Genomic DNA, 13,195 nt, shown 5'->3' on the forward strand with positions numbered 1-13,195 from the left:
GTTCCGCGCCTGCTCCGGCTGGATGCGCGCGATCTCCGCTCGGCAATCAGCGTCGGCGGGTGCTGGAGGCACCGGGACGCCGCCGACGCTCAGCCTCCATGAACCCTGCACCCACATGTCCGACCGAGCCAGGTAGTCGGCCTTAGGAGGCGTGCCTCATCCTTGTGCAGGTGGTGGTGGCCGAAGTCGTTTGCCGCCGCACCGTCGCCTGGATAGCGCTCGGCTATGGTCGTCGGTAGGGGAGAGATGAGAGACAAGCATCGACGGTGAGAGGTCGAGAGGGGAGATGGTTTTGAGGCCGAGAGGGGAAAGGGTTTTGAGGCCAAGGAGTGTGCGTTCACCGACGAGGGAGGGCGGCTTTTATAGCCGCGGGTGGACAGCGAGAGGACGGCCGCCATGTGTACGCATGTCGGGACGCGCGTCGTTGCGCCTTCATTGCGACACCCGTTAGGCATCAATGGAAGACTGACCGGCGAGGCAGCACGACAACCTTCACATTGATTCCCGCAGGAACCGAGGCGATGAGGATGACGAAGGTGCCGAGTTGCTGACTCGGCGAGCCCGCTTGTTTTCGCGCCAAAACCGTTTCCACCTGGTGCCCCCCCGACACACCGGGTTCGGCTGGGTCCGCCGACGCCAAATCCGGCCCTAACCGGCGAAAAGTGGACTTCTGGGAGCGTGACTGGGCTGATTTTTCGACACCAGCGACAAAAAGGGCCTTGGGGAGGCTTGTTGGAGGCGCGGCCAAAGATGCTCTTACCCACGTATAATGTACCGGGGGGAGAGCACCAAATTATCTCAGTTTGCTCACCACTTTCGTCATCAAGAAGCTGGATATACCATAAGAAAATTCAGGACTTCAATCTCAGGAAAGCTCCAATAATGCTCAGGTCGTCCCTAGGACCTCTTTGTATGATTTCCTCGCAGACGTGCAACGATAAATTCCCCAACATGATAACATGACAACTAGATTTTTATCGTGTTACTTGCTATCATCAGTACTATAAAGCCCTTACCAACAGATAAATCAATTATGGTATGTACTCCCTCCGTCCGAAAATACTTGTCATCAAAATGAATAAAAAGGTATCTAGAACTAAAATACATCTAGATACATCCCCTTTTGTTCATTTTGGTGACAAGTATTTCCGGACCGAGGGAGTATGTCTTTTGATTTCCTGAGACATGGCGTTTTGACCCTGAAATTGGGAGTGAAATCGACCATACCACATTAAAAAAAATAGACCATACCAGTTAACCACATAGATTCTCAACTTAAGGTTTCCCTTAGAAAACCAGTGAGAAATAGAAGTGACAGGCTCACAACACAGCACTAGAGGCATAACAATCAGTAATGACGAAAACATGACAAGTTCTTAACTTGTTAGGCAGTTTGCTAGACGTAACTACATTCTGATTATGACAACCAGAGAAATCAAACACCCTCAACGAAATGGTAAGCTGTCACAGAAGCAACACATCTAGGCGTCAAAGAAAAATAAGTCAGGTTTGGTGAGAAAATAATAATGAACCGGTGATACATCAAAAGAATACAATGGCTACAAATAAAATCACGAGACGGACACTAACACTTCTAATTTGACATAGTACAAAGAATGTAGAAGTCCTTGCACAAAATCACAAGTCTAACAAATATGCATGTAAAAAAACTCAGGCATAAGAATAGTTGATTATATAGCACCCTCCTAGTTATAGGAACAATCAGGCAAGGGAAGTGGATGACCTTGGTTAAGCCTTATTCCACTGAGCCATCAACCCTCACCTTTTCTGTTCAACATGATAACACAATTTGTAACATCTAATCTACAGTTCACCACAGAAAATCAACCAAAAAACATTTGGAACTCCAGACATTAAAAGTTGGTTGAACTGAACATCATGCTGATTGCCTACACAATTTTACTATTTTACCTGCCGAAGATTATGTCGTCTATTCTTCCACAACTGGTGGTGGCTTACACGGTTTTATTATTTTATCTGCCAAAAAACATGTAGTCTATTGTTCCGCAACTGAAAGTAACATGAAGGTAGTAAGTTCATGATGTGAGTTGTTGAGGTGACTTCTTTTTGGCAATGCAAGGCAAGAGCTCTGCAAATTTCAAAGATAGAAAAAGAAATACGGAGTGATCCGGTTTATAAGGGAAACTAGGCCGAAAACCTCAAAGCACGGTCAAAACCGAGAGAAAACAAAAGAACAAAAAGGCCAAAAAAAAAAGATACGAGAGCTTGGGATAGGTACTAGAGGAACACACAGGACATCAAGGACATCACCTGATCCAGACACAAGTGTGCCAAGGCCCAAGACGATTAGAAGCTCAAGAGCAACCGACCTAACCAGCACACACTTGAACAGACTCAAACAAACCAAGTCTGACCAAACACTACCCAAATTTTAAGATCTAACAGGACTGCTGTAAATGTGTCATCCAGCTACAGGACATGATTTCTGTAAACGTATAAGGCAATCAGATATTTTGTTGTTTGAAATTTAGGTATGCCTTCAAAGTCCAAACTATGATGCATATGAAGGGTCACTAAGCATATTTATGCCATGTGTATATCATGCATAAATGAGCCAAAGACTGCTGCCAGCCCAGTCAGGAAGCCTCTCATTAGATGATTTATGTTTTGTAGGAACTTAAGAACTGCTAAGTGGTCCTATTATGATTGGATGAACAGATGTGCAGTAAACCATCTACAGAACCGTTGACCTATATTAAACTCTAATGAACCATTCAAAATTAGCGGTTCTGATGAGCCTAAAATTCTCACACCAGATGGTCCATGCTTATAGACTTGAATAAATATAAGCTATACCGAAAGCTCAAACAAACAAGGCTTAACTGCTTTCATATTATTGCAATACTGGACAAATTCACAGTAATGTGGTCCATACGGGACAAACATTAAGGAAATAATGGATCCCCAAACTTTATTGTCAGTAACATACATATATGCTGCATAAGGATAGCACCAGGAGGATGCTAGAAATCTCTGTATATAACAGATGTGGTACAAAAATATGGCTGACTGACTACTGGGTATAAGTTAACTTATGGTTTGACCTATCAATGCAAAAGCAGTTTGTCACAATGGTTTTGTTTTCAGTGATGGGGTAAGTGTTCTTCTATTATAAAGGTATAAAGTTACTATTACAGAATAATTCCCTTGAAAGATCGTTACTGGTCATCAGTGATATGTATTAGTATTGAATTAAACAATAAAACACTGTTTCTTTACGAAAGACAAAGTGGACAACGTTGATTGTATGAAATTCCAAACAATGGATGACTCTTGGAATGAAATCAAATAATCAAGGAGGCACAGTTAAAATTGTGGCATCAACTCATTAAATGAAACCACATACATCAACAAGGCGCAACTAAAATTATCAAACACAAGATACAAGAATCAGCAATTAGAAATTTGTTTTATACCATTCCCAACTTGCTCCGATAGGCCAAAGAAAAATGTGCCTGCTGTGGTAAACATGCCGCGTTTATCCTTTATGTTGGGCTACTACCTTTGATTTCAGACAAACATAAGATCAGCTATGATGGCTAAGTAAGCAAGCAAGGATTGCATCCATTATAAGCAGCAGATTAATTCAAGTAGCAAAACATCAGCTTAGCTAGTGATAAACCGTCTGCCGCAGAATAACAAGTTGTAACCTTATGTAAGAATTAAGCATTGAATGTTGAAATCCAACGAGACAGCTACAGAAACGCAAAAAGGATTGCACCTTGCAACCACCCATCAAGCTGGAGACGGCTCCTCCGTTGCCTTGTTTTCCCCTCCTCCGCCGTTCTTCGGCGGATCACTGCTCACGGCATCAGAAACGAGTGAAATTGGGCGGTGCTCGATGACCTCATCGATGAGCCCCCAGGCTTGCGCCTCCACTGGGTCCATAAACATGTCCCTCTCCATACACTGCTCGATGCGGTCGATGGCCTGGCCAGTGTGCTTGGCGTAGATCTTGTTGAGGCGGTCGCGCACCTTGAGGATCTCCTTGGCCTGGATCGCAATGTCGGAGGCCTGCCCGGAGGCACCGCCCGACGGCTGGTGGATCATAACCCGGGCGTTGGGCAGCGCGCGCCGCTCGCCGGGCGCGCCCGCGGCGAGCAGCAGCGAGCCCATGGAGGCGGCCTGGCCGATGCAGAGCGTGGTGACCGGGGAGCGGATGTACTGCATCGTGTCGTAGATCGCGAGGCCCGCGGTGACGACCCCGCCGGGGGAGTTGATGTAGAGGTGGATCGGCTTGGCGGGGTTCTCGGACTCGAGGAAGAGCAGCTGCGCGACGACGAGCGAGGCCGTGTCGTCGGCGATGGGCCCGTGGATGCAGACGATGCGCTCCTTGAGGAGACGCGAGAAGATGTCGTAGGCGCGCTCCCCGCGGGAGGTGTGCTCGATCACCATGGGGACCAGCCCGTACTCGCGGCGCGGGGCGTGGCCCGCAGCCGGGGAGGTCGAGAAGAAGGCCCGCGGGGCGGCGGCGGAGGCGAGTCGGCGCAGCATGGCGGCGGCGCTAGGGTTTGGGGCCGGGTTTAGGGGATTGGGTCTCGGCGCGGCGAGGTGAGACCGAGACGGCGGGGTGGGGAGAGGTGAGGTCGGGGTCAGAGTCAGACGAGTGGGGCCGTGGGGAAGCATGGTGGGGTCGGGAGGGGGTGGCTTCGTGGGGACGCCATTGGTGGGGGTGGCTTGTAGGTGAGAGTGAGGCTACAAAGGCTGCGAGGATGGGGTAGGTAGTGGTGGGTTGCGATGTGTGGGGGAAAGGGTGAGGTTGTTCCTTCTTATCTGTTCAACTTGGGCCGGGCTGAACTCTTATGGACCCTTACCAGAAAGCTTGCGGAGGCGAAAGGAGATGTCCCATTTTTATAAGCCAGGATGTGGCGATGCTTAAAAAAATGTTGCTAGCTCACATCATGAGAATTTACCAAGTCCCATATTATCCGTAGCCTTATTTTGGATGATTTGTTGTTATTTGAGATGAAATAAAGCTAGTCATGATGGCATTTCCTAAAAAAAAGGTCTCATATTGTTGTGGAATTAACACATCAGATGTCCTAGTGTGAGAACTTAGTAGTGAGGCCAACACATCTATGTGGTAGCTTGAGAGGGGTTGAGCGGAATCGAGAGATGCAATACGCAAGACAAATGATTTAGACAGCTTCGGGCCCCGGGAAACATCATCCGGTAATAGCCCTACATGTTGTTTGTGGCTAGGTCTTATTATCCTCATGAGGGAGTCGTCGTAAACCGGCTCTCCTCTAGTTGTATCTAGCCCTAAAGATTATTTCTTGTTGCTTGTCCCTTTTTGGGGAGCCCTGCCCTCCTTATATAAGTTGAAGGAGCGGGTTACATGTGGAGTCCTATTAGGATTAGGACTAGTCTACCTTCTAATACAAACCAGATACAAGTCCGGGTCTTAACTCCTTGTAGGATAATATTCCTTGTGCTTTCCTCATAAACCGGCCCGCCATTAGCATAAACCGGCCTTCTGGGCCTTGGGCCTTGTCATCCGTCCGTCCCGCCCGCCGGGTTATTAGTGAGTCATAATGTTCAGATAGGTTGCTTGTAAACCGTCTGGTCAGGGCGAGTCGCCAGTGAATCACCAAGTGTCAGCCAGGTCTCAAGTAAACCGCCAAGTCTGGCCGGATCATATTTCCGGTCGGTTCATACTGCGGGGTATATCCCCGACATTAGCCCCCAGTTTAATTTGGATTCATCCATGTTAAACTGATCTTGTAAAACAAACACAAGAACAAACTTGGCGGCTTGTGCTTCGGGTTAAAGATTCTTATAAACCGGCACTTGATCATTCTTAAATCCTTGTCATTTCTTCCTTCTAGAAAAAACCGAGTCAATAGACCAGTTTCATAATCAATTTGCTTGCAGAAGATATTTTGTAAACAAAGAATCCATTTGAATCGGCCTTCAATGCTATGATTTGACAAAAATATTGGTCTTCAAATATTCAACTGATATTCAGTCGGTTTGAAAATGTAGAACTTGCCGATCTATGATTTCCAAAATCGTCGGGTTATAAAAACTGATAATTCTGGGTCATGATTGTTTCCAATGCCGGTTCATGATTGTTGCCAACGCCGGTTCATGATTGTTGATGACGTCGGGTTATGATTGTTGTAGACACTGGGTCATAATGATTGGTGACACCTGGTCAATCTGGTTTGCTCAAAACTGAAAATCGGAAGATATTTCTCCCTTATATCCATATTACCTGTAGCTCCCAAGTCTTGAACAGAACAGAGTGATGATTTGAGACTTGTTTCCATATAATTACTGCCACTTTGAAGAAATCCATGTTGTTCATCTCAGTCACCAGCAAAAACTGAATACTTCATATATGTAGCCCCCAAGTGTCGGGTTGTCATGCTTGCAGCAACCTGGGACTTGAAATTGCCTTATGGTCATAAAAACTTCAACCAATATAGCCCCCAAGGGTCGGGTCATTATGCAATAATGAGCAGGGACTTTGTAAATATAATCATGTAGATTTGAGCAGTGATGTGTAGCCCCCAAGGGCCGGCTCAATAAGATAATATTAAGCTGGGACTTGATATATATTTCAACAAAAATAACATCATATGATGTAACCCCCATCATGGGGCTTGAATCCACGTCCACAAGGTTAAGAGCCTTGTACTCTACCAACTGAGCAATGGACCCTTCAATATAATGAATTTAACTTGTGTACCTTGAAATGTTGACAGGAGCAATTGGTAGCCCCCAAGGGCCGGCTCATTATAATGTGATGAGTCGGGTCTTCATTAAGATGAGCAAAAAATGACTTTGCATTAGCCCCCAAGTGTCATGGTGCATGCTTGCAGCGACATGAGACTTGCATATTTGATGTAATCTCAACTTGAATAATATAGCCCCCAAGTGCCGGGTCGTAAGCCTGCAGCAACTCGGAACTATTCCTTCAATTATAGAATAAATCATATCCATTGATGATATGATAGCTATTGCGCTAAAGCGACTTTGAAAACCTTAATCATAATACTGGTTATTGATAACCATAATAAAATCCAGCCATGTTGGCTATTTGAAGATTTGAATAATATAATCCAATGATTTATGAGTGCATGATTCCAATGGCGCAATCCAAATATATACTGGCGACTTATAGTCCAAAGCCAGGCCGGGTTAATAAATACCGGATAATTTCTCATCATATACTGGCGACTTATTGTCTTAAAGCCAGACCGGTTTAACAAACACCGGATAATTTCTCATCATATACTGGCGACTTATCGTCTTAAAGCCAGGTCGGTTTAACAAACGCCGGTGATTTATAATTATGCTTTATTCAACCTGTTTCTGCATACAACAAGTTTAAAGTGTCCTGGCGGTTTACCGCCGGACGGGTCATAATGCCCAACATATAACCCGAGTTTATAACCAAGGCTGCAAGGATAATAAAGTATGAAATATATCATACCTATGATATTGAATCACATTGTTGGTTTACCAACTTTTTTGTAGTAAGGGTGGAAACGCAAACCTGGAGTGCTGATAACTCCCACCATGCTTTGCTGGTTTATAATAAAGCCATGTCGGGTTACAATAAACACCGGTTTATCCATATATAATACCGGCGACTTGTAGTCGAAACCAGACCGGGTCAATAAATGTCGTATTATAACTGATCATGTACTGACAACTTATAATTGAAAGCCAAGCCGGGTCAATAAACGCCGGTCTATCCATGCACATAGGATACATGCTACGATGATGTAATGATAATGCAACATATGATGATGTATATGTATGACCAAGAGGGTTTAGGCTATGGTTCATATATGACCAGAGCCCCCAAGTAGTCATAATTGTGGCATTGTACCGATCAAGAGGTGTAGCTATGGTTCGGATATGACCAGAGCCCCCAAGTGATTTCCATGTTGGCCTTATGCCTATCAAGAGGTGTAGCTATGGTTCCGGATACGACTAAGCCCCCAAGTGATTTCCCTGGTGCCCTTATGCATATCAAGAGGTGTAACTATGGTTCGAACCCATAGCCCCCAAGTGATTTCCCTGGTGGCCTTATGCCTATCAAGAGGTGTAGCTATGGTTCGGATACGACCAAGCCCCCAAATGATTTCCCTGGTGGCCCTTATGCCTATCAAGAGGTGTGACTATGGTTCGAACATAGCCCCCAAGTGATACTGTGAGCTGTGCTCAAGGGATACCCATGTTTGAGTTGTGCTGTGCGGCAGACTCTCTTTGGCCCCTTATGATAATATTGGCTTGATAGCCGGATTACCGAAGTAACCAGAGCTGTGCTCTTATGATAACATTGGCTTGATAGCCGTATTAATAGGGTAGTCACAGCTGTGATCAACCATATGATAAGCCAATAAGGCATGATACCCATGTTTGAACCGCGCATCATGGCAGCAAGTTCTCTTTGGCAACCTTTAATTTTTCTGACAACTCAAACTTGCGAGAGATGAATTCTTTTTTTTTGAGCCGGAATTTTTAAATCGGATATTGAAAGCTTCAAAGCTTTGTGGTAGATAAATTTCCTTAAACCGGATTGTAAACCAAATATTTTGAGAGCTTTAGTGAGACTGACTTTCCTTGAGCCGGATTTTAAACTGGATATTCAAAAGCTTCAACGCTTTATGGGAGACAGATTTCCTTGAACCGGATTGTAAACCGGATATTTTGAGAGCTTCAGAGCTTTGTGGGGGAACAAATTTTCCTTGAACCGGATTTTAAACTGGCATTCTTCATTTTGAACTGGAAAATTCTTCTGACGGCTTTTAAATTTTCGCCAATAAGGCAGTAGCCTCCGGGACCGGGTTATCTTTCCCTCCAACGTCCTGGGGTTCTTGACTTCAGTAAAAACCGCGGACATTTGCTGAGTCATATCATTGTAGCCCCCGAGTCTCAACGTGACTTGAGGAGTTGGCTTGAGATTCTCCATATTGGACCGTGATATAAACCGGCACAAGTTGCATATCATTGGTGTTGATAGCACGATGCAAATCCACAAAAGGTTGAGGTGACTGCGGCGGGTTATAAATGATCCCGTATGAGCCGTGTCAGCAACTTGGCCAATGGTTCCTTCAAGGCTATTTGAAGTTAACCGAACTGTAGTGGTGGCGACTTGTGTGCCTGCCCACTGGACCACCCAATGCAAACAGCGGTTGATAGTATATGATAACTTGCCTTCATTTTGTTGAAAGAAAACCAGGCTACCCAAGCTGTGACTTGCTCATACTCAATGAACAGCTCATGCAGACAGGTGCGGCCTGGCGTGTTGATGTAGACCATGCCGCAAGAGACGGACGGAAAATACGACCGCAGCATCAGAGGCGACACAGACAGATGAGTCGGCCGCGGCATTGTAAACCGGTGCGGACGGGCGAGTTAACCACATCATGCTGATGTAAACTGGTCTGCAGAATGGCGGTTTGCAGATATATTCACCGAGCTTGATGGTGTGGTCAGATGCTAGCGCATTATAATGATGGCGCGAGCTATACATCCATGACACGACCATAACTTTTGTGATGAATAATTGCTCCTGCATAAATAATATCACAAGCCGGAGTAATTTGTTATTTTAAAGAATAAAATATATCAATAAAAATTGATTGGATAGATTTCACCTTGATATGTTAGGCCAGAAATTATCCACCGTGGAGTTGATGATCACTATGATGAAGTTGAAATCAATCACCAGCGAGTCGATCGCGGGATCAGACATCCGTCCGCGGCATTGTAAGTCGGTGCAGACGAGCAAGTTTGTCCTCCTTGTTGTAAGCCGGCGCGGGCTCGTGACAGCAAGGAAGAGGCGCACGACAGGGATCCGACGACGACTTAAAGTGAGGCCGGGCGGCTCAATCCAGCGAAGCAGCAGGTAGAAGACAGGCGTGGCCAGTGAAAGGCACGGACGGCGAGCAACGACTCAAGGCCGACCGATGCGGCAGCATAGGGCGCTGTCAAGGTGACCCGGTGAGGCAGGATCCGGTTCAAGGCTGTGCCGGTCGAGGCGGCTTAGAACTGATGGTGGCTCGATGGAGTGATAAAGCGTGACCGCGCCGGTCAAGGCAGGTCGCAGTCCGCGCAGACGGGGCAGTGCCAGCACGAAGCAAACCGGCAGCGGCTTCGGGTGTAGAAGATGCCGTGAGGCAGGCCACAGTAAGGCAGGTCAGGGCTGCTGACGCGGAAGCAGGTGTGAGCTAGGCGCGACGTAGTTGATGCTTGAGAGAACAAAACCGCGGCGGTTTACAACGGTGATGGTGATCCAACACTGGCTCAACGCAGAGGCAAAACCTGCGAGGGGCAGCGTTTCGACGAGGGCAGCCAGGAGTGAAATCCACTGCAGCGGCTTCGCGAGGTGGCCGGTTCAACGCAGCCAGCGCGGAGGAGGGCCCGCGAGGCGAGTTAATGTATAGTAGCGGCTTGAGAGGCTGGTTTGAAGGCGGACAGGCGGTTCAGCGCGGCGATTCCGCGGTTGCGGAACAAACCATAGCAGCTCAGAGGCAGGCCACAACGTGGACAGAGGCGGCTCGGCGAGACAGGGCTGGCTTTGAGCAGTGAAACGGCGGAGGCCTAACCGCCGAGGCGAGCCGCCGGGTCGACTTGGAAGTGTGGCGGATCGACGCACTCTCTGGCAATGAGGCGACAGGCTGGCGAGGTCGTCCAGGCAGCAGCTCAAAACCGGCATTGCGCGGCAGAAGGTACATGCGAGGCCGTCCATGGAGGCAGTGGCTCTAGTGATCAACAGAGCTGGATGGGACATGGTCTCCATCAGTCAAACGAATACTGGTGATCCCAGATATTAATAAATCCACTTTTGGCTCCGTGTTCTACTAGTCCACGAGTTGATGTCTTCTGGTTTGATTTGGTCAATGTGCAACACACATTAATCTCAACTTCGAGCCATCGCCTGTCCGAGCACACCCATCAAGGACGACGACCACTCTGGTCAGATCCCAGGCGGAGCCGCCCGGTAACTCGGGAGACGAGCGCGCAGCCGGCGAGTCTGGATCAAGTTCGATCCCTGCTTGTACCATATTGTTACTCTAGAATATCTCCTTGATGCTTCTTGAGTCTTGACGTGATGCATTGGAGTTGATTTAATCAAAACTTACTCTCATTAGAACTCACGTACTAGAAGTGGTACATAGTACTATTCCTAAAGTCAATCAGCTCTCATAACCGCGCAACTACTAATACTTGATCATAATTTCCATGAGTGTGGTAGTAGCAATCCAATCCTCTCGGGCATTACTCCTGCCACTGTTTGTTGTTTTTGCTTATTCAGCGAGTAGCTTTAACCAAGAATCCGACCAGGACACATATAACTCGCTGAAGTAGATGTTGTCTCGGATTGTACGACGCTTGATGCAGCAGATATTGATCAGTCTTCGGATTCGGCGAGTCGCCGAGCCACGCACGGGGCGGCGCACACAAACCCTAAAATTTCTTCGTCTGCAATCGGTGTGTGCCGACTCTTCTTCATCTAATTTAATTGTGAGTTTCTCAATCCCTGATAGAGAGATCCCTTCAAGAACTCAACACCATTGTGCGCAGGCACCACGGTGGGCGTCAACTATCATGGAATTAACACGTTAGATGTACTAGTGTGAGGACTTAGTCGTGAGGCCAACGCATCTATGTGGTAGCTTGAGAGAGATTGAGCGGAATCAAGAGATGCAACACACAAGACAAAAGATTTAGATAGCTTCGGGCCCCGGGAAACATCATCCGGTAATAGCCCTACATGCTGTTTGTGGCTAGGTCTTATTATCCTCATGAGGGAGTCGCCGTAAACCGGCTATCCTCTAGTTGTATCTAGCCGAGATTGTTTCTTGTAGTTTGTCCCTCTTTGGGGAGCCCTGCCCCTCCTTATATAAGTTGAAGGGGTGGGTTACATGTGGAGTCCTATTAGGATTAGGACTAGTCTACCTTCTAATACAAATCGGATAAAAGTCCGGGTGTTAACTCCTTGTAGGATAATATTCCTTGTGCTTTCCTCATAAACCGGCCTGCCATTAGCATAAACCAGCCTTCTGGGCCTTGGGCCTTGTCATCCGTCTGTCCCGCCCGCCGGGTTACCAGTGAGTCATAATGTTCAGATAGGTTGCTTGTAAACCGTCTGGTCAGGGCGGGTCGCCAGTGAATCGCCAAGTGTCAGCCAGGTCTCAAGTAAACCGCCAAGTCCAGCTGGATCATATTTCCTGCCGGTTCATACCGCGCGGTATATCCCCGACACATATGATTCTTAAAAAAAGACTAAGCCTCATCTAAATGTTACACTGCTTTCTTTAGGGAAAATTCTTACAGTTTGTCTAATTCACATCTAGATGTTTTTAAGGATGTCACATCTAAGCTCCTAAAAATATATAACGCAACAACAAGAAACAAAAGAATTAGGACAAAAAAACAGACCACAAACAGAGTGGACATCAGCTTAGATGTGACATAACTATGTCACATCTAGATGTGTCCTAAACAAACCCAAACTCTCACACTACTTGATTTTATGTGAAGACTTGTGTGGGGTTTTTTTCTTTTTTTAATTGATCAAATAGTATAAGTGTTAGATGTAACTACAGTAATTCGGATGAGAATTAGCAAATTCATTTTCCTTATGGAAAAAACACACCTTATTCATTGATCTAAAGATAATCCACACAACCACTCTCAACCTTAGAGGCCGCCGCCAAGTTTCTCCCCCACGCTGCCGCATCGGCATCCCTCCTCTTCCCTGTCTGGTAACCTTAGAGGTGGCAAGAAAAGTGGGGACTCGTCCGTTCGTTTTTTTCCTCCTTATATTTTGTTCCCAGTGACATCAGCGAGGTAGTGGCGGCGATGACATGTGAATAAGGTCACTTTGATCTCTACCTACCTCGATGATATTCTATCCGGTGTCGGCGAAGGGCCTGCGAGAGTTTGTGTTCTTGAATATGTTGGTCTCTTGAGATCTTAGCAGTTGGTGTGTCCTTCAAGGAGAGCAATCAGCTGGGCATTGGTGCAACGACTTCAACATCTTTTTTTGTGTTGTTTTGTGGCATGGTTCCGGTTCTCAAACCCTCTGGACTGATGGTAATGGATTGCAAACTTGTTAGGGGGGAGTGATGCTCCAACCTGATGCTTCTTCAATGACTTCTAGAACTCATCTCAAGGGGCAAGTGAT

The 13,195-nt window shown here is 46.6% G+C and overlaps 1 protein-coding gene across 1 annotated transcript; it reads right to left on the reverse strand.

Moving 5' to 3' along the window:
* Positions 1 to 3,586: 3,586 nt before the first annotated feature.
* LOC123046068 (ATP-dependent Clp protease proteolytic subunit) lies at positions 3,587 to 4,581 on the reverse strand (the record flags this gene model as incomplete). The annotated part of the gene is given in 1 exon segment (XM_044469356.1): positions 3,587 to 4,581. A coding segment is annotated over 1 exon segment (759 nt). The 3' UTR covers positions 3,587 to 3,777.
* Between the last annotated feature and the right edge of the window lie 8,614 nt (positions 4,582 to 13,195).

Source organism: Triticum aestivum, chromosome 2B, assembly GCF_018294505.1.
Source record: "Triticum aestivum cultivar Chinese Spring chromosome 2B, IWGSC CS RefSeq v2.1, whole genome shotgun sequence".
NCBI classification, from domain to species: domain Eukaryota; kingdom Viridiplantae; phylum Streptophyta; class Magnoliopsida; order Poales; family Poaceae; genus Triticum; species Triticum aestivum.